Raw genomic sequence first — 27184 nt, forward strand, 5'->3', positions numbered from 1 at the left:
AATTATTAACTAATTAACAGATAATAAAGCAAAAATTGATGGGAAAAGTAATTACGTCGCTAAATATTAGTTTTATTTTCACTTTTTATGAAAAAAATTTGTGATTTTTGATTGAACACAATTTGATTTTGAATTGAGTTCATCAATTTTCTTATCGACAATGTGCAAAGAATGCAAGATTTTTACATTTTTAACAAGATTTCAAGCCATCTTGACAAAGCATCTTCTACGTTTTCTCTTTCAGCTCCACACAGTTTTTTCGATGAAACCATGTTTTTGTCGTATGCCGCAAGAATTGCAATTCGATTTTTCCAAATGTTTGAAACTGTAGATTTTGACAAGGAAAATTCCTTACACAGTGTCGATTGATTGGTTCCATCATCAATACGCTTTACAATTTTAACTTTGTCCTCTATCGAAAACGCTTTTCTCTTTACAGAATTTGCCATTTTCACTGCTTTTGAAATAAAAATCTTGTCTCAAATAGATAACGTAAGAATATGAAGAGAGCAGCTGTAGAATGAGTCAAATTGTTCCCCTTCTTGATTGTCAAGGGGTGATTTGTAAAGAATATGGTTTGAACAGATAAGAAAATTCCAAAAATTCAGCAGCTGTCCAAGTTAACTAGTTGTAGAGCAAGCTTGGGGAAAAGAGATAAAGCGAGGCTTGTCAGGGAGGGGGGAGTATAAGATAAATGATCTGTTTGACATTTATTACAGTATAGTTAAAAGTGATAACCATAAAGGAGAGTAATATGACACATTTTATAGGAATGCATTCATTTTCAGTCCCAACACCTACAAGTTTAAAGATGGAGGACTGAAAAAGATATTTAAAGAAATGAAATTTGAGTCCACTATAACCGAGTTTCTAAGTTCTAAGCTGTTCACTATAAGCGTTAAAAATAACATTATTTAAATAGGAATACGGACGGGACCGCTAAAAAAGTTCACTACATCCGAGTGTTCACTATATCCCAGGTTCACTATAGCGGGGTTCGACTGTATTAAGAGGAAACACACAACCACCGTGCCAATTGGAGAGCTATATTAGGATAACTAATACTATACCATACCTGCCAACATAGGGGACATAAAATAATGGAGATTTTACTAGCAACATTTTTTAAGGCTACGAGTAAAGTTTTGATACATCATGCATCATCAAGTAAGTCAAGAAGAGAAATTCAAAATTTTAAAAAATATAAGCACTTACAGTTAGCGAAGTAAAAAAATATGTTTATAAATCTTAATCTAAAGAAGATTTTTTTTAAACAGTTATTTATAATTACTTTAACTGTTAACACACAACATACAGCAGTACTAGCAATAGCACTAACTGTTGAGAAATAAGAGAAATATTTTTCTTCATTAAAAAACAGGAGACTTGGCAGGTATGCTATACTAGTTCAAATTGCTGGAAAAACAGTTCAACATGCTTACAAAAAAATAATAATTCAGGAATGAAATAGTACAGTACAGCTGAACTATCCTTAAATATCCCATGGATTGCTTTGTGATAGATGCAGATAGATTTGTGACGTCAAAATTTTGTAAAAGAAGAAATAAAAATCCCTTTTATTTTCCCAGTTTGTAAAGAAAAAATTCAAAATTCCTTGCTTTTTCTCTGCTATTTTAGATGATCTTTTTAATTCGGTGTATTTTGCAGGTTCTCCCTGTGGAGTAGCAATCCTGTTTTCAGGGTGCATAGCCAAATCTTTCAACAAAAAGGAAACACTTTATAAGCACTAAAAAATATTTTTAAGCACTATATACAATAACAAAATAATTTTCAAAGAATTTACATGATCATGATAAAGTAACTATTTACTGACGAAGAACTCCTTTCTTGATTATATTAGCCACCGTAAAAAGATCAAGAGATTTTTCGGTTCAATTTCAGAGGGAGGAAAATGAAGCCCGAAATTGAGAATATTGTGCAAAATGCAGCAGCATTGCACGTGAGAGTGCAATAATCTCCCCAAATCCATTTCAGTAGACACACACGCGGACCAGCATGTATTTCTTCAAACATGTAAAATGAGTGCCGCTTCCATACACCGAAATGCATTGTGTTTGAATGTGTTTGTGTTTTGCATAATATACAGGGCGAAAATCGACATGGTAAAGAAAAAATATCAATTTTGAAGAGGAAAAATTAAACACTTTTTAAAAACATCCAATAAAAAAAGCACCTTTAAGGCAGAGCTGGCAAAAAAACAGGTTTTTGGGGGGAAAACCAAAAACCCGTTTTTTTATGGTTAAACCAGGTTTTTTCGGTTTAAACAGGTTGATGTTTTAATAATTTACATTTTTATATCTTTGTGTTTAAATTGTTTTCTTACTTTCCTATATTTACTCATATGATTCTTTAAAAGTAAAGCTTTTTTACATCCAAATACACCACACTAAAATGTCATATTTTAAGATTTTTTCCAAATAATTTTCCACTTTTTTACATCCAAATACACCACACTAAAATGTCATATTTTAAGATTTTTTCCAAATAATTTTCCACATCTTTTCTTTCATTAAAATAATGGAGAAATGAAAGGTAAAAAATTTTCCCTTGAATCGCTCACCAATCACTTGGTTTTATTATTGGAATAAGAATCAACCATATCTCTCTGACTACCTACATTGCAGCTTTATAATATTTTTTCAAATATAATATTTTAAATGTATTTATAATTTTGAAAAAAGTTCATGATGTTTTTATTGATAATCCTTTACTGAAATTTCTTAAATAAAATTTTATAAAACAAACTGGAGTTCTACAGAAGAAGACAAAACGTCCTAGAAAGGTTGTGCTACTTTTTAGTTATATTTGTTATCTTATGCTGCCTATTCAAATATGTATTGACTACATAGCAATTATTAATATTATTTTTTTATTATCAAAATTTCAAAAGCTAGGATGATTGTCATCAGGGGTCTGTCAGACAGACCCCTGATGACATTACATTTTTTACATATAGCCCTGCATCCTTTCCTTTTATCATTTTTCATTTCGTCAAAATATAACTAGATTAAATATTTTCTTCCACCACCAGAGTTGGACATTTTTGTTCTTAAATATTAACATTAATCAATTCTACATATGCACAAAACAAAAGTAGGTATGCTGCTGAAATGAGTTGAGTTGCTTGGTTGAAAGTTGAAGTTATTTACAACATCAAACAATTTGAAAAATATAATTATAAATAAATAAATAAAAATGCAATTTTAAATTATTCTTAGGGGAAAAACCAAATGGTTTTTTGAGGAAAAAACCATTTGGTTTAAACCATGCAAACTCTGCTTTATGGGCTTTTAAAACCGAAGATAAGCACCTTTAAGTACTTATGCTGCATACCATGGTTTTGCAATAATCTTATCACAAATTAAGAGTGTAAATTGAATGAAAAAAAAAACCCATTTAACAATTCATTTTTATTGAAGTTAGAGTAATTGATATAATTTTGAAAAGCTGCATTAGAATAGTTTGATACAAACTATGACATGAGTAATGGAGCAGCAAGGGAAAAAAATTCAATTCATTCTATGTCTTCGGGTCTCACAGGATGTGTCTGAGGAACGATAGATTTTTTATTTACATCTCTAGACATGGCTTTTCTCATATCTAATAAAAAAAAAGACACATATAAGACAAAAACACAAAAAAATTTTATACTTTTAGAAAAATTCTTCAATATTTAATCACCATAATTTTCTCTTAGAAATAAAAAATGATGCAAAAAAAATATTATAATTATAAATATATTGCAGTCAAAAGTCGGTTAATAGTACAGTTAAGTAAAAAGTTGGAATTAGTATTTGGTACAAAGTCAAATTAATTATTCAATACATTCTGAGTAAAATTTTTCATTTTAAACCTAGTCTTAGTGTTCAAGTAATTTCCCATTTTTTTTTAATAGTTATATATCTGTCAACATTGGAGAAATAAAATAACGAAGATTCTACTATTGAAATTTTTTTAGGCTACGGGTAAAGTTTTGATACATCATGCATAATCATGTAAGTCAAAAAGAGAAATTCAAAATTGGAAATAATATAAGCACTTAAATTTCGTGAAGAAAAAAATATGTATATATATCTAAAGCAGATTTTTTTAAACCATTATTTATAATTACTTAAACTATTAACAATCAATGTAATGCAGTAGACTGCAATAGCACTATTTGTTGAGGAATAAGAGAAGTATTTTTGCCATCAGTGGATATTTCATCGCCAAATTTTTAAAAAAATTTTTTTATCATAAACTAATACGGAGAAATTAGAGAATATACGGACAAACAGGAGATAGTCTCAAATACGGAAGTTTTCTTTAAAAAATAGGAAACTTGGTAGGTAAGTAGCTAGGAATAATTTTTCCATATTTTCAACAAAAAAAAGTTACTTTGGCCCTTGTTTCAAAATTATTTTTCTATTTTTTGTCACTTGGGAAAAAAAGAGCTAGTGCTTAACAACAGAGTTTCCTGCCTAGTACACTATCCTGCTTTTACTTATCCGCTTTGCCTAGTATTCAATAAACTACCTTTTTAAAATTCTATTTCTTAGGAACTATTAGGCCAATTTTGCACAAATTTTGAGTTTTGCCATGTACATACAATTAAATTTTTTAAAATGATGTAAAAAAATGTATACCATACAGTTCAAAAATTTTTTTGCTATTACTAAATAAAATAATCGCTCTCCTGTTCAAACTATACAGACAATACTTCCTGGGTTCGGATTGTGGCTACTCTTTATATTTTGAAGGTCAGAAATCTGAATCTGTCGAAAAAAGGTGCGTTTATTCAGAGAAAATATGCTTTTGTGCCTGATTTTTCAGCTTAAAATAGTGTCCCTGCTAATAAATTAGAACCATCAAGATTGAGGCCTAAAACATGAAGATCCAATCATCAGATCAAAAGTAATTCAGGGTGAGTTTTTTTTTTGTGCACTATACATTTATATGTTTTTATTAATATGCACTCGGAAAAATGCTCCAGTAGGTAAAATTTTCATTAAGCAGGTATTTTGTAATATTTTAAGATGTTTTATAACCTGAGATTAGAAACTGCGCATCAAATAACTAAAATGTACGAGACTTACAAATCTTTTTTCTTAAATTAAAAAATGTGAGTAAAAATTCTTACCAAAAGCATCTTCATCAGGATCTCCCGAATAATATTCTAACACTCTTCTATAAACACTGTAACCAAGTTGCTTGTACATATCTACAGCTACTTTATTAGACACTCGAACGAAGAGATCCACAAAATAAGCCTTTTTCCTGCAACACAAAGCAAGATTGATTGAAATATATTAGAACCATCAAGTTTCTTAATATTAGCTAAACATTACATCAAATTTCCTGTCGCTATGCTGAATTTGTTTTCCTTTTTATATTTTGATCTTTCTTTTTAAAGAATTAATAATGAGTACAGAAAGTCTCGCAAGTTCATTATATATCACAATAAATATATATATATATATATATATATGCAATTTTAAGAATGGAACCTCTTCCCAATTGTGTTAATTTTTAAAACTGAAGGTTCAGAAATTGAAGTGAATCAGTTCATGTGAAATGTTAGTATATTCCAGAAAGAGCAAAACTTAATTCAGTTGAAATAATAAAGGAATTTTATCTAAGGGACAGAAACCTTAAAGCATCTAATAATTGGCTGTTTAATAGTAATTATCTATTTTATTTTATAATCATCATAGAACAGAGGACTCAATTTTTGGGTTTACGCCTACTAATTTTCAACTTCTTAGCCTTGTAATTTTAAACCCAATCCAGAAGACTGGGAAACTCTTGGATTAAGTAATCTTGCCTTTGTGGAGGACTTTTTGATGGAACTAACCAGCATTTGCGTTAACTTGGAGAGGAAAACCATGAAAACCTCGCACGGTTAGCCTGATGGCAAGGTAATTCTAACCCATTATCCGTCTATCACTGAGGATATTTTACGTCAACACTGTGGCTGGCGCGAGACGGGTGCGGAATTTGTATTAACCAGCCATCACTAGGATTCAAACTTGGATCACCCCATTGGAATGCGAACGCCCTATCTCCTGAACCACCAAGGCTCAAGTAGTTATCTATTGAAATAAAATAAGAAAAAAGAAAAGAAAAACACAACTGGGCATTTTCAAGTGAAGCAACATTAAAAATCTCGGGTGAAAAGACAAAAACTTACAGCATGAATATAATCCATAAAAATAAAAAGGTCCAATAGGGTTCATATTCAATTTCCAGGAAAAAAATTTCAGACTTTCCAAAGCAACAAATAACAATATATGCAGTAATGCACCATATCAGTTAAGAATGTGTGATAATAACTTTGGTGCACTAAACACATTAATACTAAAATCTTAGACATACATGAAGTTGCGTATATTCGCCAGATGGATAGGCCAGCCAAATCTCCAGACCTCAATCCTATGGAGTATGTCTGGGATGCTATGGTGAGGACTATCCCTCTCTGAGAACCTTCCGGAGAATGAAAACATCATTGCTTAACAAGTGGGACCAATTGCTACAGGAAATGATAAACTGCCTAATTTCAAGTATGAAATCACGCTGGAAGGTCTGTAAAAAAAATGGGTTAATAGGGGACTATCCATTAACCCATTTTTTTGTTGTTTCTTCTGCAACCGCTGTTTTATACCTTACAACTCCAAGGAGTGTTACACACAATAATGCACGCCTATTACAATTGTTGAATAGTTATTTGTTTTGCATTGTATCAATGTACATATCAAATTTCACTAAAATTGGTTCAGAAGTTCTAGAAATAATCGACCAAGTCTGCAAATTCTCTTAATTTCTAACACCACTACATTTCAAAGCAATGTTTCATATTATGAATTGAAAAAAGAACCATTCACCAGAAACTCAAGAGTTTCTAACAATAGTTCTACAGGTAATTGAGAAATGAAGATACTAACTCTCAAAAAATTATGAACATAGAGGTAAAATGACAAATTAGATAAAAATGCATCACTAGGATCTGGAGAGCTGACGCCATTTAAAAAAAAACTTTTATTAAACCTTTTTTCTCCTTTGTGATGAAAAACATAGTATTCAAGTTATGTAAGTTGTACTTATAAATATATTTGTACCAACTTCTTTAAAAGTCAATCATTATAATTATATTAAGCCTATATAAATAATATAAAAATTTCCAATTACGCATTAATTTAATCATCAGATTAATTTCATTAAAACAGCTTACAGCATTCATAGCTGGCAACATGGATAGGAAAAAATCCAGTAGATTTTACGAAATATAAATTTAATGATAACTATTGTATAATGTACAAAAAATTCAATGCATAGGGAATTTTAGGGATTATAAAAATCCTTAAAATTCATCATTCATAATGCTCTATGCATAACTCATAATGCCCAATGAATAAAATTCATAATTAAAACTGCAATATTTTCCAGTTATGATGGACATTAAATGAATTTGAAATGTTATGTATTACGTTTACTGATAATTTTGAATAGTAATAGGCATTTAATTCATCAAAGACAGTTAAAAGATTTTTAAATTAATTCAAAAAAGTAGTTCTGAATAAAAATAAACAGAACATTTTAGGACAAAAAAAGTTTTAAACTAATTTTTATAAATGAGGCTAGATTTATTATTTATAATACTTATTTTAATTTTCAAGTAAGCAATAATCTATGCAAAAATTTTTTAGGAAACTTAATCCATTTTAGGGATTTTTTTAAAATTTACAAAAACCAGGAGAATTTTTATTAAACCAGTAGAAACTGGAAAAATCCAGTACTGTTGGCAGCTATGAGAATTAGTTTTTTCAGTTAACATGTCCTTCTAGAGAAGGCATCTCACTTTAGGGGAGAATTATTTGGTTTTAAGCTTTGTTTTAACAAAGGATTCATTGCATTTCTTCAAAATATCAGAGAAACTTACTTTTCGGAGATATCTTCGAGGGACGCCATGAGGGAAGCTGCTAGTCCCAATCTTCTGTATTCAGGTGCAACTGACAGGGCGGTTACGTGCCCATGCCAGTTTTCCCCATGACCTTCAGCCTTCCCCATAACTAACAAACAACAGTGAGAGACAAAATAAATGAAAAGTGTCATGAATCAAAATATAAAATAACTGACAAGAACAAAAACACTTTACAAATAGTAAATACATAAAGCAAGGTTTTAGTCAAAGAGAAAAAATCTAAGTTTCACAGGGTTGCCACTGAAATCTGAAAAAAAAAATTCCCTGTATGCATCATACACAATGTACTAAGAAGAATGAATTACTGTACTCTTGTATGAGCTATATTGGGCTAACTATACTAGTTTTAAATGCTGGAAACACTAATAAAGAAAGAGCTGAACATACTTAAATAGTGCTATAGCAAATGAAATAGTTTGGTATAGCTGAAATATCAACTTTATATATTCCATAGATCGTGCTTTGAGTGGACACCATTTTTTCCCCTGAAACAAAATTCCCTGTATTTTCCCAGTTTCTAAAGAAAAACTTCAAATTCCCTTCGTTTTTCCTGTTATTTTAGGTGTTTTTTTTTAAATTCCCTGTTCTCCCTGTGGAGTGGCAACCCTATCTTAGAGAGAATAAAAAACATGTTTTCTACCTGTAAAAACAATTATAAATTGCTCATAATTATTTCGCCCACAACAAGATTTCCTTTAAACGATGATACAAAATTAAGAACTTATAGGCTAATTATATAATTAGATGCAGAACTGTTGTCTTTAAAATAGATTTAATAAAAAACAATGAAACTAAAAATGCAGAATTCAGTTTTCCATTCAAATTCTGTAGGCATATATATTTATATTGTGATGTCTTATTGTAGTTGTTTCTTGTCTTGATGGCAATAATAAATTCTTTATATATTAACTGTTTTTTTACTAAATAATATAAGGGGCATCTAAAATTATAGGTTTTGAACTCCTTAATACAGTAGCTATATCAGTTCTTAGATGAATATCTTGGGTACCTTTTATCAGAGAGCCTATTAACACAAAACCAATAGTGCCTATTATAAGCATTAATATAAGTATCAATGGCATTAAATAAGTATGTTTGTAAAATATTATTTCCTTAAAACATTTAATAAAACAGTATAGCAGAAAGATGAAAAATACTTTAATTTAGTTCAGTTTAATACTTTTTTGCATCTATAACTCGATGAAAACAAGTCTAAAACGAACACAGAATTATTATCAACTATCGTTAAACTTGGTGTTAAAAAAATTCATCAAAAATAGCAAGCAAAAACAAAACTTTTCTGAAATAAATTAAACTTAAAGCATTTAAAAATCACAATTTTAAATATATTTTAGATTGTAATTTTGAGACTATTAGAGTTTCTTCTATTAGTTCTTGTTAAACATTTTTATACTCACTATAACCCATGATGTTTCCATTTGGGGATTCAGCAACTTGAAAATATTCAGGCCAATGAGCTAAGTATTGTAAATAGAATGAAAGTCCATACTTGAAACTCTGTTAAGGTAATCTAGCTGATAATACTAACGGGAAATAAATACTCTGATTAAGAGAACACTTCAAATTTAAGCATTTTATAATGCCTTTCAAAAGGTTTACATTATAAATTACTTCAAAAATACTGACTGAATAAATACATTGAGTATAACACATCTCTGACTGCAAAACAATCAATTAAGGAATTATAAAGATAAAATTAAGTGCAGTTAGAGTTATAATTGACTAAGATTGTGATGAAAAACAGGATAATGAAAAATGACAGTCGAAGATGAAAACTTGATCATAATTACAATAAAATTTTTATTTAGTAGTATTTGTAAAACTCTGGATACAAATTATAATTTTATCCATAAGACTTTCTAAGTTAAATAAATTTTGCATAATATTAAAAAGGACAGGCTATGGGAGATAAATCCCCTATGACCTGCCTAATCAAAAGCTAAATTGAAAAGTAATTCAATTGTACCCAACAGACAGTTAGAATCATGGGAAGAGATACCTGGTTAGTGATTTATTAAAAAATAACACAGCCAAAATTAAAGCCAACACTCCAAAGTCAATATTAAGTTGGAAAATTATTTGGCGAAAAGCAAATAGGACTGAGGATTTATATAACCATGTATGTAACTGAAACATTTTTGTGGTAAGAAGTAAAGAGTTAAAAAGTTATGAATAGATTTTTGCTTTTGATTAGGCGCGACAGTGAATTAATGAGTCTACATTAGTATTGAAATAAAAAGTTATCCATTACATGGATCAATAAGATAAGAATAAAATATTTTATGTTCGCTTTTTATAAATTTTAATAAAAATTAAATAATTGATTTAATTTAATTAAAATTTGGTGAAGAATGATTAAAAATGAAGAATGATTAAAAAAAAAAAGTTTAAGAAATTTTAAAAGCTAGGAAATATGTAATGTTTATTGTAGCATCGCAGGAATGATATTACAAATTTTATTAACGCTATTTTTTGTTTCAAACAAAAAGGTGGCAACTAAATAAGTTCAAATATTACAGTTAACTGGTAATACAAGTGTGTTATCTTTCTCAGCTTAGATGGCCAAACATTTGCCTAATAAACGACTGATTCCTGCCAGTTTTGCGGAATTGAGATGCTCTCACATTATCTTTAAAATAAGTAAAATGAGTTACTCATAAGTAATAAGCACAACTGCACACTTGTTATTTTTTGAGATTTGCTGCAATCGTTAACTGCAATTGTTAACACGATCACATAAGATACGATTAAAAGCAAGGCAAACAAAACACAGAATTTGTATCTTCTGTATATCTAAAAAACACAGAATTACAAAATGGCTTAGAACATGACTTTTAGGGAAGAGCTCACTTTTAACACCTGACAAGAGTACAAACAATAATTTCTTCCATATTCTCTATATTTTGAATTTAAATATTACAATACTCTTTTTTTTAAGTAAAGCTAATTTGTTTGAAATAAATAAACAAAATATAAAAATATTGTTTATAATTCATAGTCTACTAGTCAAATGTTACAGATTCATACTGATGTACATTTAATTATCTAGGGATAATCAGAAAAGTCTTTTTCAAGGTGTTGGACAAAATTCTGATTGGAAATTTTTTTTTTAATAGTATAGAAGAGTTTCCATTATTTTGTCCAACCCCTGTATGTATATATATATATATATATATATATATTATATATATATATATATTATATATATATATATATATATATATATATATATATATATATATATATATATATATATATATATATATATATATATATATATACAGGGGTTGGACAAAATAATGAAAACTCTTCCATACTATTACATTTTTTAATCTATATTTATATATATGTAACGAGACAGCATACTATTTCTTTACATATCTTATTAGTTAGAAGAAGCACAAATAATTATTTTAAGGAAGTCTGAGTCAATAGAAATATTACATTATTTTCAAGACAAATTTTAAGGTTTCCTTAAAGTAATTTTCACTTTTCCTGAAGATTTTGCAGATTTTCAGACACCTTGAATTTTGAATTACAATGTTCAAATAGACCTGAATTGTTGCTTGTAGATGTAGCAAACACTGTCCAAAAAATTATTTCTTTTTTTTTTAAAGGATACTGTCTCTGTCAAAGGATCTAAATTCCTGCAAAGAGAACAAAAATGCAATAAATTTATTAATATATATAATAATAAATATATAAATATGCATTTGGTGAAAAATAAATTAAAATAATAATAAAAAAAAAAAACATTAATACCCAACAAAAGTTAGAAATTTTAGAGCAAAAAAGAAATTGGTGCCACCATGGGCGCCATGACAGGAAGTTGCTAAGACCTCCTATAAATTTTCACAGTTTGACATATTTATGAAAATTCATACATGGAGTAATAAAATTGCAAAGGTCCAAAGATTCAGAAGCAATAAGTAATAGAGGGCGCAGTCTTTAATTTAATTAAAATAAAATGTTAAAAAAAACATCAGGACATAGAAATTGAAATTTTAAATGAAGCTAAGAAGAAAAAGAATGAGAAGCTCATTTGAAAGGATCTGCGTTAGAATTTTTAGGGGTTACTGAGCGATGGTGAGCAGAACCTTTTTGCGATTACAAAATAAAACATTGAGAACATTGCTCAGATAGAAGTTATATACACGTCTATTAAATTAGTGGGAGGCTCTTACAAAATCATTTCAATGCTATGCGAAAAAAAGGTAAAAGTCATAATTCTCTTCAACTATTCTTCAATAAAACAAAAAATAACTATTAATTATTAAATTTTTTTCATGCATAGAGAAACCTTTGGATAAACAAATTTTACAATTGTGAGCAAAAATTTTTCAATAACTTCGCGAGGCATAACAAAAAAAAAAAAAAAATAAATTAACATCTAGAAATCCAAACTTTGGACCGCTTTTCTGACCATATTTCCCAGATTGTAACTACCTTCAAACATATTTTTAGGGTCAGGAACCTACTGATAAAAATATGTTTTTTCAGAAGTATGTTTTTGCACACTTTAATTAGCATATTTGAGATCCCCTTTAAACAATCAAGATTCAGTCCATTATTATTATTATTTTTTTTTAACTGTCCTTACCGAATTTAATAAGTCTGGTAATTTTAAATTTGTTCCTGGAATATAGATATCCAATACAATATTCTATGATATTTACTTCAAGTATCTTGCTAGTCTCTGTCTGATTTTCTCAAAAGCTTGATGACAACTGGTGGTTAAAAGGACTACAGGTGGAACAAAGTAGAACTCTTTACCAAAGGCAACACTAAGCAGTGGCAACACATACTTTCACGATTTGTGAGTGGGCTGCCATTAGAGAAAGAAGTGTGTTAGTTTCTGGCTTGAAATTCTTTAAGCTTGCAAACTACATGGAACTCAAAACTGCTCTAGACAAAGTGCTTAAAGCAAGAATCCTGGAAATTTTAAATATACTTTCGACAACTAAAATGCTTAAAATATCATGAAATCTGATATATTGTAATACATTCCTATACATCTAAGAAGAGGAGAAGAAGGGAAAAGAGAGCCTCTGGACATGGAACTAGTCTTTTTCTCACATGGCATATTCAGGGAGATTTCCGCATTGAATTCTGTGACAGAATAACCGCTAAGTCTTAGCAACTTCCGGGCAGTGACCTGCTAGAAACTAAGAAAAATATCACAAAGATCAACAAATTGGAAAAATTTTAAAAATAAGTAGAAATTTAAGTTTTTGCTGGGCCACTGCTCAGACGTCGCCACGATTTGGTGATTATTTTGGAGCAGAACTGGAAACGGAAATATTCCCCAGGTATCTCCTCATAGCCACCACTGTAAAAATATACTTTTAAATTTATTATAATTATACGTTTGGAGAATTTTTTCGCACATTAGATCGTTTCATGTTTGTTATTTAGTAAACTGAATGCAAGTAAGAATTAAAACATTCATATAACCAAACATAACTTTCAAGTTCAATTTAATTTTCAACATCAAATTTAATTTGGATAAATAGTTTACTCACACATTGTTGAAATGAAACAAATCGTTACATGTAAAAGAACGAATGTATGTCATTATAGATTTAATTAGTAAAAAAAATAAACAACTTAAAAGGTAGAACTCACAATTTCTCAACGATTGTTTATTATTCGTGAGTAACAGTTGTAGTCCATTTTGCAGCGCCCTACTTCATAAATGCTCTTGTAGCTCGCATGGATTAAAGATAGGTAATCACTAGACAGAGTGGCAGCCACAAACAGTCTTTATTGTTTACTGGAATTACATGCATTTGAAGGCTTTTTATATATGTTCAATTTAGGCTTAAAACCTATGTCAAAACGAAGGAAAGATAGCACAATGCAGAGAGTTACAGCACCAAGGTACATTCAAGGTAACAACGGGATTCGAACCAGCTACCTCTACTCTTTGAACAGCGTTTAGCAGCTCAGCCAGAGAGGCTTTACATAACAGTCTAGTGATGCAAACAGCGGTGGAATGACCTCAAAGAATTGGGTTCCAGTAGAACACCGAAGTCAAGTATCACTGGCTGCGATTAGTAAGAGGGCGGATGACCACTTTGATCATCCTGCGTTGGGACCAAGGGTGTGTGGTATCGTCAATCGCTAGGTTGTTCTACCATAAAGTGCACAACTTTACACGCAGATCGGTGAGCTGCAAAAGCAGGGGAGTCATCCCTTCTGCTGAAGATCAAAATTGCGATGGCATGTCATCCTCATGGATGTTTCCCAAACCGTCGACAATAGCCCATTGTGCAGCTCTAGTGCAACGTTAGTAAAACCTACCTACCTGTATGGTGGTAATCACTACTAGATAGAGAGAAATGGTTTGATGAAGGTTTAAAGAAATGATTTCATAGACCTGATTTAGCACTGTAAAAAAGAGCTCTACAGCAACAACAAAAGAGATTCGAACTAGTCTGCGTCATATAGATGTAAGCCGCCTACGATGATTGCATGTTTATTTTTGGCAACACCGATTCTTCTTCCGCTTCCGGTCTTCAATTTAGTTTCCGAAACTGAGTTGACGAAATTGGGCGTTGGTTAATGCCATAATTATATTATTGCCTTATAAATATAGGTAAAACTGCTTCGCTTTTATGAATCTTTTTTTTTTCTTCATATTGACTGCATTATGCTTATTTTGAAAAAAAAATTTGTTTCTTTTTTTTCTTGATTACCGGTTTTCTTTCTAGGGCTTCCTGGAATATATGATATGAGCACTTTATAGAAAATAAATAGCTAAATTTAAATAATCTTGTTGTTTATAAATAATAAATAAGCATCTTTTTTAAAAAAAAAATGTTCTTTATTATGCATCTCAATTATAAAAGTATCCGAATCTGAAATATCTAAAAATTGTTTGTAGTAGGTATTATGTTTATTTTGGTAATTGTATGATGAGGTAATTATCTTTAGTTGGTTAGATTGGAATGTCATAAGATTTTCTCAACTTCAAATATATTTTTAAATCTATCTTTCACCAATTTATTAGTTTAAAGTGACCTTTTCTTTAATTACACGGTCTGAGGAATTTTATTTTCATTTTAATGAATTGTCACAATGCTTATATTTTTTTTATGTGTATTTCGGCATCATTAGCTTTGTTATAGTTATTTATTATTTTTTATGTCAATTGAAAATTGTATATATAGCTAGCTCGTTCGAACACCAAATTGTTCAAAATTAATGTCATTAGGTAACATAATAATGGATCGTAATTAATTCGTCAAAAGAGAAAAAAAAAGAGAGTTAATTTAAATTATTCATAATAAGCTACTCCTACATCCACTTACTTAAATCTGGTTGACCAGGTTATGATGAATAAAGTCTGGTTAAAAAACCCTTGTCAAATTTATAAAACCTCAAACCATCAATTTTTATTACAATTTGAAAATTAATTGAATCCTTCCAATTGAATTACTTCTCTTTACTCTCTCTCTTTTCTTACTCTCTTTTCTTAAATATTAAATGTAATTACTAATTTTATTACAATTATATAAAAAAGAAAATATTCTATGAAAATAATTCAGATACAATACAATGATATAGTAGTTATAAATTAATTTCCCTTTGATAGTACTATTAGCCCTTTAAAAGTGCCTTCAAAATACTAAAATTTAAAATAGTGGATGGTATGTCACCAAGGTGGTTTGTTTTGAATCCCTGCCCAGAATACAGGGTTTCCATCAGCAACTAAAATGCAACTATTTGCGGCATGATGCGACTATGGTAACTTTTTATGTCTGAAAAGACTAAAAAAGCAACTATTTCCAGGTAAAGGATCACTATTGGGAGACTTTTCTGTACTCATAGCGATGTTTTTTATGTACATATTATGTTGAACACCCCTGCTAGCTTCTCAACACACTGAATTTTTTAAAAATAAAATATGGTTAAAATTTTGAATTGCAAATTTGAGTCATCACTTTTTAATGCATTCAATTTGCACACCTTCCATTGTAAGTCTATTTCGTTTCTAGATCGCCTTTTCAATGGTTATTGCTTCGAAATTCCGCATGATTTTAAAAAAAGAAACTAATTTTTAAAACAATATAATATTTTCTAAATCAATTATTGATAAAAGGGAAAAAATTTTTACAAGTATGTTTTTTTTTTTTTTTTTAATGAAACATTATATTTTTGAATGAATTCTGGTAATTAAAAGTTTCTGCAAATATAAATTTTTTTTTCTCATTTCATATAAAAATTTAGTGCTAGAACACTAACGTCAATATAAAAATTACCATATTTGCCACCAACTTGACTAAATTGATCATGGTGGTATATGCCAATTAAGTCATTTAATAAAATTTGTCATATTTTTAAGAAATTTTTGTTCTTATTTAGGCAACTATTTTCATAAATTTTGGCGACTAATTTCATGCTTTAGGCGACTAAAAGCAATAATTTCGTTCATTTTTTTTCTGTGCCAACCTTATGAATACTGCTATTGTCTGGCAATAGGTATATTCGGTTTTTATAACCCAAATGCAGTATCATTGTTTCTAATCTTTGGCTTTAAACACTACTTGCTAAGTGTTATTTATTGTTTTTTTTTTTATTACCATAGCAATTAAATTGAGTATTAAAAATATTTTATATTTCTTTTCAGTGTCCAATATGGACCTTCAACCGAGAGAAATTAAGATTTTGGAGAGTGTTGATGATATTCAGGATCGACGTGAACAAGTTCTCTCTCGCTATTCTGAATTCAAAATCGAAGCAAGGCATAAGAGAGAAAGATTAGAAGACTCCAGAAGGTTTCAGTATTTTAAACGAGATGCCGATGAGCTGGAATCATGGATAAATGAAAAATTGCAGGCAGCTTCTGATGAAAGCTATAAAGATCCTACAAATTTGCAGGCATGTATTGAGTTTTTAATGCAGTTTTTTTTTAGCTGTTTATTATAATTTTTTTTAATAAGCAGGGCTGATTGTGCTCCGGAAAAATTCTGTATTTTTTGCTAACAGTGATCCGGAAGTTTCCAGACATCGAAGGTCCAGACGTTTCAAAAAATCATTGATCACAGAAGTTTCCAGAAATCAAATTTTTCAAAGGTGGAACTTAAAAACACAGTTTGTATTATTTGTTAGTAAGGGAGAGCCAGAAAGATACTTTATAAGCTTATATTCATGATTATTATTCATTTTTTTATCAGTAAATAGTTGTTATAATCATAAACTCAAGAAAGAAAGACATATTTTTAAATTTTAATTACTTCTCCAGGTCACCATAGGTATATGTGAATGGTGTAGGTATGTGTAAAATTTTAAGTAAACTAAGAAATATTGAGAAAAAGGAAGAAAAAAACTTATTTAAAATTTTTTCAATTTAAATTGTTTTTTATTTTATTAACTCAAGAAATTTTCAAGAATTTTGACTTGGGCTCACAATTTCCCCTGAATAAGTACAAGATGCTTGTAAATGTTTCTTAAGAACTAAAGTTTATGCTCTTGTTCTTTTTATAACAAATTTTTACAATTTTGTGAGTAGGGCCTGACTTACCCTAATTGGGATATGGGGCAAAAACTTCTTTTTGGGCTCTCCTCTACTTCAGAAATGGAGAACCGAAATTTATGGTGGTATTTAAATTTTTCACCTCATTATAGATGTATGACAAGAAAAATCACTAGAATCTAAAATAGCTATAAAGTCCCCTTTCATACTCCGTCAGACGAAACATCGTTCTGTCCATTTTATTGATTTTCTGACAATTCTATGTCCATCATGCAAATGCAGCTTCCTGATTGTTAACTTTGTCATCTAGCTGCCAAAAATTCATATCCTTGCTGAAATTAAAGTGGAATTCAGCTAAATTATTAGCAATTACGATAGCTCAATTAGCCAATCAGAAACCCGTATTTTTATAAACATATAGTATTTTGCGATATGTAAAAGCACAGAGTTTTAATTCGCAAGTTTCTCCACTGTGATTGCAAAAATTTAGCTGAATTCCGTCCTAGAAAGCCATAGATTTACGAAATAATATTTTGTGTTCATACCATGACGTAATGATGAAGCTAACATAAACTGGCGGATTTTATTCAGTACTGATATTTAAAAAAAGTTCAATAAAGAAGAAACCCTCAATTTAGGGGGGCTTGGGGCAACTGCCTTGCATGTCCCTGCTTTAGTCAGGCTCTGTTTGTGAGAATAGAAGAAACGAAAATTATTTTGAATGTAATAAATGATAGTTTTTGTAAATTAAGAAAAAAATCATTGTTGATGCATTATAAATATTTATTTCAACTGACATTAAATAAGATTATTTTTATTTTTCTAAAATAAGAAAATAAACCATTTTAAATTAGCTATAACTTTTTCATAATGAATTTTTAAAAAAATTGAAAGTTTGCACCTCAAGTGGCTATTATAACTACTTTGATAATAGCAGTATTAGAAATGAAAAAAAAAATTGAAGCACTAGTAACTAAGAAATTTTACTTAGTTTCTATAGATTTTCACTCATCTCTTCACATATACCAAAGTGTCTTCTGTCTCAAGTAAAAAATATCTTTTAGTAGATTTGTTACTTACAACTTCTTTTAAAAACTAATTCCTATTTCTCAGTATTAAATTTGTTGGAGAATTTGTATCGTAAAATTTAAGTTGTCTCAAAGACCCTTTGGAAACTATCGAGTTTGAAATAAAAGTAATATTAAAAGGAAACAAGTTATATTAAAAATAAAAAAAATTTGAAGTCGATTCCTACTTAGGTCAGTAAAGAAAATTTTTATTTTAATTACTTTTTATTAAATTAATAAAATTTTTTTCTCCCTTATTAAGCTAAAATTAATTAAATTTAGTTAATGAATTAATATTTGAAAACTATATCAATGTCTGTATATCCGTTATTTTATTTCTCCAATGTTGGCAGGTATGGTGTCATACCTTTTACCTCAATATTTTGCTTATTTATGTCTTTTATTTTAGTATTTTGCCAGTACTTGACTTTTTTCTAAAGTATTAAATTTGTTCCACAAGTATAAAATTTTATAAGAATATAAATATTGTCAATGTTATGAAATTTTTCTAATCGACTCACTTGGAAAACAAATTAATTCCAACTATGTTTAATTGATCAATCTTCATATAAATTTGTATTATATTAATTTTAGCTTGATAAATTTTTTTCCCTTCTATTTCACAGGCTAAAATTCAAAAACACCAAGCATTTGAAGCTGAAGTTGCTGCTCATAGTAACGCTATTGTTGCCTTGGACAACACTGGTTCTGAACTTATCAATCAAAATCATTTTGCATCAGATGTCATTAAAGTAATTACTTATTTTGTCTATTTTTTTCATTATTGATATCTTTATTTTTACATACATCTGTTATTTAATTTTTCTATTTGTTGCTTTTGAAAGAAAATTTGACTTTTTTTTTTTTTTTTCTGTATAGTATACTAAAATAATAAATTAAACAGAAAGTTTTTTTTTTGTGAGATTTGTGATTTAATTTATTCTATTCCATTAAGCCAGGGCAATAGAGCAATTTTATTTTGTTATAATTAAAAATAAATTTATAATATCAAGGGTCTGTCTAGGGCAAATTTACTACTGTTTAGCGGCATCTTCATAAATTCAACTTAAGGAAATTTCACTAAATACTTTTTCTTGAAATTTTACTTTTGTATCCCGTAAGAGGCGATAAATCCATATTTTTACCATATTTTTGTGTTGATATTTTAATATAATTCTTAATTTTCACAAATTATGTCTAAATTTTCACAAAATAGGTACCTCTCAGAAAAACCCAGACAGACCCCTAAATATTTTGAAATTTGTTTTATTACTTGTCTATGTTAATTTTTTTAATCTACATTTTTCTTGATTGGCTGTAAATGTCAAGTTAATGTCTAAAAAAGTATCTGTCTAACCTAGTTAAAGCAAAAAAAAAAAATCTGTTTTTGTTGTAACTAATTTTTCAGAAAATTTTTGTCTAGAATGTTTATTACATTCATGAATAAAAATGTACTGGGTCCTAAAATTTTGTCAGGAAAATGTACTGAATATATTACCAGGTTAATTTTAGGCACCCAGTAAAAATTGGATTTATTTATACCTGAACAGTTGCAGGTATATGTTCAATGAAAAAATAAAATATTACGACTCTTAATAAGGAATTTATTTATTTGTTTTTTACGAGGTTAAGTAAATTTACGAAGCTCATAATAAAAATGAATGCATTTATTTTTAAATATGTATATGGCTCATTTCAAGTAAAATCAACCAATAGTTGTTGCCAGTTACAATCATGTTGCAGATTTTTTTTGAAAATATTTTGTGGGTATAAAGTTCAATATGAAGATGAAACATTTATATATATATATATATTTGCATATTTTTAAAATCACATTTAACATCATTGAGGTGAAGAAACTAATTTTGTGCTATAAAAAAATCTTGAATTATTTTGTAATTACAAATCACTTTTCATTTTTTAAAAACAAGACTCTTTTTATTGAATTTTTTTTAACTGTTAATAAGTATATGGTGTTTATGTAAGAGAAAAAATTTAAGTTGTGAAAGTTGTTATTTCACAATAAATAATTCTTGAAATTTTCCAAAAAGCTCTAAAAACATTTTTTTTTAATAAATTTTTTAAAAAAATTATATATTTTCAACATTTTTATAGCATAATTCCATAGTGTTGACTTTTTCTTGATAATGACTCTGAAATTAAGAATGCAAACTTTCTGTTGAAATAAGTTTTATTTAAAATTTGATTAAAATAAGTCTTGTTTTATTGTTTGTTGAAGTAGTAATTTTCTTTCACCTTGGTTTCATATTATTAAATGTTCTTTTGCAGCATCGTCTGGAAGAGTTGCACCGCCTTTGGGAATTGTTGTTATCTAAGCTTGCAGATAAAGGGTTGAAATTGCAACAGGCTTTAGTTCTAGTGCAATTTCTACGCCAGTGCGATGAGGTTATGTTCTGGATTAATGATAAGGTAAATAGTAGTTCAAAGAAACATTTCTTGTCGTGCCTTTCATTTATTTCTTTTTAAACATCTGATGTTTTTACAGGAAGCCTTTGTTACCACTGATGAATTTGGACAAGATCTTGAGCATGTTGAAGTATTGCAACGAAAGTTTGATGAGTTTCAAAAAGCAAGTATAGATAATTTAATTACTCTGATTTGTATTCTGTGTGTTTGGTTGATGCATAATGTTGCAGCATTTTTATTGAATTCCCTATTTTTTTTTTCTTTTTTGCTGTGCTCTCAGCATCTTTTTGTGTAATTTTGCATTAATATCTCAAAATATGCTGACAAATTGGCATGTCTATATTCAATTCAGTCGGATTCAGTATTTATCATTCTGATTGTGTCCCCTGTGGCATAATTGCGGCAACATTGTCGCGGGACGTTAGAGTTTTTGCAGACTGGTTTCAGATAGAATTTCAAATTAGATATAAAAAATTTAAAAAATAGTTCACTCTAGAAGTTTTTTAAAGAACGCCACACACACTTATTTGAGTATCTCTTTTCTAAGGAGTCCTATTCCCGTGATTTTGTGGTTGATCTTTATTTTGAAGTTACTGCATGGATTTTACGATTTTTAAGTTATGTATGAATTTTAATTTACTTACTTACTTATCCTCTATGTGCCTTGGGCACTTAAGGCCTCTAGCATATCCCTCCAACGCCTCCTGTCTTTAGCAATAGATCTTGCTTCCTCCCAGCTAGATATTCCACATTCTTTTAATTCGCCCAAAAACATGCGCTGGATGGTAAGTCTGGGTCTTCCTCTTGTTCTCTTACCATCAGGGGCCCATGTAAGCGCAACAGATGAAATTTTTTCTTTGAGCATTCTAAGGATATGTCCGAGCCAGCTCCATCTTCGTTTTTTAATTTCATCTTCGATTGTTTTTATTTTAGCTTTCTTTAATAGATTTTGATTTGATACTTTGTAAGGCCAGAAAATTTTAAAAATAAATCTTAAACATTTGTTTTGAAAGGTTTCTAATTTTTGTATTTCAATCTTAGTCTGTTTCCAGGTTTCTGCGCCATATAATAGTACTGCTCTAACAATAGCTTTGTAAACAACTATTTTTGTCTTTATTTCAATATTTGACTCTCTCCAAAATTTATGTAATCCCTTAAAACATGTTCTTGCTTTGATTATTCTCTGTCTAATATCTTCACTACTTCCACCTTTTTTATCTACAATAGAACCTAAATAGCTAAATGACTCTATGTCATCTATTTCGTGATTTTCGATTTTAATTTTGTCATTTTTCTTTTGATTTATTCTCATTACTTTAGTTTTCTTCTTGTTCATGAATAAACCTACACTATTTGAATATTTGTTGAATTTGTCTGTTTTAAGTTGAAGGTTTGTACATTTGGATGAAATAAGTATGATGTCATCAGCAAAATCAAGGTCTTCTAAAGTAGTTGTGAAATTCCACCTTATTCCTCTTTCAGACGTGCCAACCCTCCGGCTTTTGGCCGGAGACTCCGGGTTTTTGCAAGTTATTTCCTCCTCCGGGATTTTCTCGAAAATCTCCGGTTTTTTCACTTATTTTAACGCAGGGAACGAAATTTTCATCCATGTCCGTCTCAACTGCGTCACCACTCAGGCCACGCCCAGTTCTGACGCAGTTCATAGCTGGGCGTGGCCTAAGTGGTGACGTTCATCGTATGTCTTGGCCAATCAAGAGCGCTATTTCGCCTTTCCTTTCTGCGTCTGCTGAATAGCTGTTGAGTCAGGCTTCTCTTTGTGAATACTGCTTTGTGATTGGCTGCTTTTGGAAGCAAAGCGTTCGCTGTATGCGCTGAGAAATTATTTTCGGATCTCTTTCGTTGTACTGTGAAGAGAAGTCAATATCATCAACTTCGAATCGGAGTTTGTTTTTATCCGCGAGCGTTGATTTTTCTGCCTTATATATTATGGCGGCAAAAAAAGTTAATAAGAAATACTTAACTTCTTTCAACCAAGCTTATTCGGAAGAATTTCCGGGAATCATTCCTTCTAAAAAAAGATTGAATTATGCCCTCTACACGTTTTGTTCAGTGGATTTTTCAATTATGCATAAAGGCAACATATCTGCTCATGTTTCGAGTCAGATTGTTGAGACTTAGAAAGGAAAAGACAAAGATTCTTTTTATTGCGATGTTAGGAAATATTTTGTTAAGGCTTGTGACTACATGCGACAAAAATTTCCTTATAATGATGAGGTCGTTATTAATGCAGAAGTTGCAAATCTAGACAATGTAGAAACTACATCTTTTTCCAGCATTAGATTTTTTATTAATAGATTTCCTCAATTGTTGCAAGTCTTAGGGGGGGATAAAGATTCAGTGTTGGACAGTTTGCAGTCCCAATTTAGCTCTCTGCAACTAGAATCTATTGATTGTGTCCAGTCTGAAGAGCGGATGGATTCTAAATGGGCAAAATTATCTGTTGTATTTAAAAATAAATATGCTGTGTTGTATAAATTTATGCTATCAATTTTGGCAATTCTCCATAGCAATGCTGAGTGTGAGCGCATTTTCAGTTTAGTAACCAAAGCTCACACACAGTTTAGATCTTCAATGTCAGTAAAAAACTTGGAGAACTTAATCACTGTGAAATCTAGAATTTCAGAACCCTGTTATCAGCAGAAGTTTGATGATGAATTTTTAAAAAGAGCTAAAACAGCCACTGTCAATCATAATAATAATTAAAATTTTATTTACTAGTTTTTATTTTATAATTCCTTAAAAATTTTGATCTTTGATTTGTAATATTTTTAATTAAAAATGAAGATTCTAATTTTTCATTTAAAGAAAGGTATTGATTTAGTTTCCAAAACATTTATTTATTATATTTTTTTAACAATAACAGATAGTTAAGCCCATTTATTTATTTTTAAATAAATGATCACTAGCTTGAATCAATTTATGGTTGATTAAATGAATTTCCTTCTTGTTACTATTTAACATTATAGACATTAATATTGACAGTTGTTTAATTTTGATATGTAATTTTAACAATATGAATAACTATTTGAATTATTAATTATGTACTAAATAAAGTCTCCCATAAGACAAAAGTGTTGTTTTTATAACTTTTGTGTCTTATTTTGCATGTTTAACTGTTGCGTGACCATTTTTCTCTCCCTTACGGGAGCCTCCTCTTTTTTCATTTTCTCAGGTTGGCATGTCTGCTCTTTTTTCATCTTTCAAGCTGTTTCGCATAATCCAGTCTATCACCAGTATAAATAAAAATCCCGATAAAACACATCCCTGTCTCACGCCAGTTTTTACTAAAAAGAATTCAATGAATTTTAATTTATCATCGTTTAATTTATTTACAAATTGTAAGTTTTTGTATTGCTTTACAAAATTTCAAAAAGGAAATAATTAGTGCATTTTTCTGATACTTTAAACACAATGTTTCTGTTACTTTAAATTACTGAAAAAAAGATGAAATCTTTTAAAAATTTCTTCAGAAAAAAAATGAAATTTTTTATTTCCCAAGAGAGAAATCTTTCTGCAAGTATTCTGTAACGTACTTCGACAATGTTGCCACGGGGATGTAATCGTATATTTCCGATAAGTTTTTCAGAAATATCTTTTATGTTTCAAGTGACGGCAAGCTTAAGCATTAAACGTGAAAAGTTTCCTACTTCAAAGTAAGAAAAATTGGTATGACTGCGTTTGTCTATAAGTTTAATGAAATTATTCATTTTAAACTTAAAAAATAAAGGCTTTTTTTTCTTTTTAAAGAGTAGATCAATCACGATCAATTCAATGAACTTATAGTTTAATGAATTTATTAAAATATTTGTGATTAATAGAGAGTTTTTATGCTCTACACTACCCTACAATAATGGAAGAGACACATTCAGTTTTTGACTTTTTTTAATTTCTCAAGAAATATCCAAAGGATTGTTTTGTAGAGTTGTTTTAGTTAACATGATTTTACATTCTTATCAATAAAAGTTAAAGCTTTCAGAGGTTTACAATAAATTACGAGAACAGAAAAATATTTTTGCCTATGCTAGAAAATCAAGCAATACGCTTGCAACTTGTATGAATTACTTTAGTTGTTATTTTTAATTACTGCATAAAGTTTCAAAAACCTAAAGTAAATATTTTTGAAAATTTGCACATTTTTATAAAAATTATTTTTTTTTGCTTACTTTTTTTTGTTATAACTTCATAGATATTCAATGGAATTAAACAAAAGTGTCGATTTAAAATTGTAATTTTTTTTTTTTAAAGAACTGCACAAGTTAGGAGTATTTAAGCTAGTTCTTTTATACTGTGAACACTGAAAAATTAAAAAAAAAATTCATAATTTTGTAGTTAATAGTTTTTGGCAACTAATAAAAAAAAATTGAATCGAATATCTTAAAAATTTAAAAAGTTTAAAGCAATTCTTTTTGTACTTATCAACAAAAAAAAAAGCTCAAAACGATCAACTTGGTATAGAGAAAGTTTGATAGTATAGTGAACGAAAACATACTTTTATGGGGATGGTGGTCCCTAAAATGCTGGTCTCATTTTTATTAAATCTTGTTTAATAGTATAAGATGGAATTTGTGGATAATCCCTTGCCGTTAGTATTTTGTAGCATTTTGTAGGAATATGTAAACAATTTAATTTAAGTTATTGATTTTTAAATTTGATCTTATTATACAGAAGTCTATTGCTAAATTTAGAAGTTTTTTAAATGAAAATTGTGATTCTTTATAGGATATGGCAAGTCAAGAATTCAGAGTGCAGGAAGTGAATGAGCAAGCTGAAAAATTAGTGAATGAAGGACATCCTGAAGGAGAAACTATCAACAAGAGAAAGGAGGTAGATTAATTAAACCTTTCTTCTGCTTTTTTTTTCCTTTCAAGATGACACAAAGAAACAATTCTTGAATTCTAGCAAAGTTAGAAATTATTGTGCCTGAAATTTTAATTTCAGTTACAAATATTTCTTTGATTTTGTTTACTTTTTTTTTTTTTGATTCATAAAAAAAAAGTTTGTTTTATACATTTAGACAATGAATAATGTTCATTAAAGAGCATTTTTTTTATATATTTAAAGGCATTAAATTTTTTAAAAGAAGATATTTTTTGTATATTTTATTTTTTCTTGCTTTTTGTATATTGATATTTTTTTATTATTAATAATTTTTTTGTGTGTGTGTTTTGCTCTTGATTGTATTGCTGTTTTAACTTCTTTTAGGAGGTGAATGATGCTTGGCAGAGATTAAAAGCTTTGACACTTTTGAAACAAGAAAAGCTCTTTGGGGCACACGAAATTCAACGTTTTAATAGGTAAATACTGACTTTTTTTAAAAAATTGAATTGTTGGAAGTCAGTATTTGAGAATTTTCTACTCTATAGCTTATTTTGTCTCTTAAAGTTTCCAAAAATTTTATCGACTACATTTTTAAAATTTTTTTAACTTTTATTGTGATTTTTCACTTTCTACCGTTTTTTTTAAACGTATCTCTTTTTATGTATGTTTGTTTGTAAATTCTGTAGAAAGTTAACAATTCAAATGTTAACACAAATCGATATTTTTTTTTTTTAAAAAAAAGAGACTGCATTTAATTATAATAATTGGGAAATACATAAATTATTTTAGCTCTGACAGGGTTCCCACGGTCCTTGAGAGTCCTTGAAAGTCCTTGAATTTTTTTTTGCTAAATTTAGGTCCTTGAAAGTGCTTGAAAAACGTCTTAGGTCCTTGAAAAACTTGATAGGTCCTTGAAAAACTTGATAGGTCCTTGAATTTGTCCAATACTGCCGGCGACCCTTTTTATAAAACACCCACGGATCTTTCTCGTTCTTTCTGTTTTGTTCCCGAGCTCTCTCACGTGGTTCTTAACGCCACCGTTTCTAACCGGACTTAGCGTCTTGGTGTCTGCCAAGCACGCGGAGCACAGCAGACAATCAATGCGTTCGGGGCGAGACTCCACTTCATCTTCTGTTGCATATGCTTAGATCTTCTTTTTTCTTATCGAAACTGGAATACTCTTGAATTTCGTAAAAATATGTACCTTGTATTTTTCAATAAATTTGCCGTTTTACCATCCGCACTTGTCCTTACGTTTGCGTCATTTCAAAACTTTATCGTAAAGCATATTCGCAAAGGCACGGCTTCGTATTTGTGTTATGTAGTTTAGACTAGTTATGCCTGGGAAGTGCTATTTTAATCCCCAATGGATGG

At 29.3% G+C, this 27184-nt stretch overlaps 2 protein-coding genes across 3 annotated transcripts in view; one reads left to right on the top strand and one right to left on the bottom strand.

Moving 5' to 3' along the window:
• Positions 1-3416: 3416 nt before the first annotated feature.
• Positions 3417-13675, bottom strand: Naa20A (N-alpha-acetyltransferase 20 A). Its single transcript, XM_016065630.4, has 6 exons — positions 13522-13675; positions 11622-11646; positions 9397-9487; positions 7937-8066; positions 5141-5277; positions 3417-3621 (listed from the first exon to the last, which is right to left on the bottom strand). Exons 1-6 carry the CDS (start codon positions 13572-13574, stop codon positions 3536-3538), a joined length of 522 nt encoding a protein of 173 aa, XP_015921116.2. The 5' UTR covers positions 13575-13675; the 3' UTR covers positions 3417-3535.
• A 789-nt stretch (positions 13676-14464) lies between these two features.
• The window catches only part of alpha-Spec (alpha spectrin), a 70338-nt gene continuing 57618 nt past the window's right edge, over positions 14465-27184 (top strand). For both annotated transcript variants that reach the window (XM_087158771.1, XM_087158772.1), the window contains exons 1-7: positions 14465-14597; positions 16632-16882; positions 19171-19296; positions 20834-20974; positions 21051-21134; positions 25712-25816; positions 26195-26286. In XM_087158771.1, coding sequence (XP_087014897.1) covers positions 16640-16882; positions 19171-19296; positions 20834-20974; positions 21051-21134; positions 25712-25816; positions 26195-26286 — 791 coding nt within the window. In that variant the 5' untranslated portion in view covers positions 14465-14597; positions 16632-16639. The remainder of the gene's footprint in view (positions 14598-16631; positions 16883-19170; positions 19297-20833; positions 20975-21050; positions 21135-25711; positions 25817-26194; positions 26287-27184) is intronic.

The sequence above is a fragment of the Parasteatoda tepidariorum genome, chromosome 3, assembly GCF_982258835.1.
Source record: "Parasteatoda tepidariorum strain Cologne lab strain chromosome 3, Ptep-v5.0, whole genome shotgun sequence".
NCBI classification, from domain to species: domain Eukaryota; kingdom Metazoa; phylum Arthropoda; class Arachnida; order Araneae; family Theridiidae; genus Parasteatoda; species Parasteatoda tepidariorum.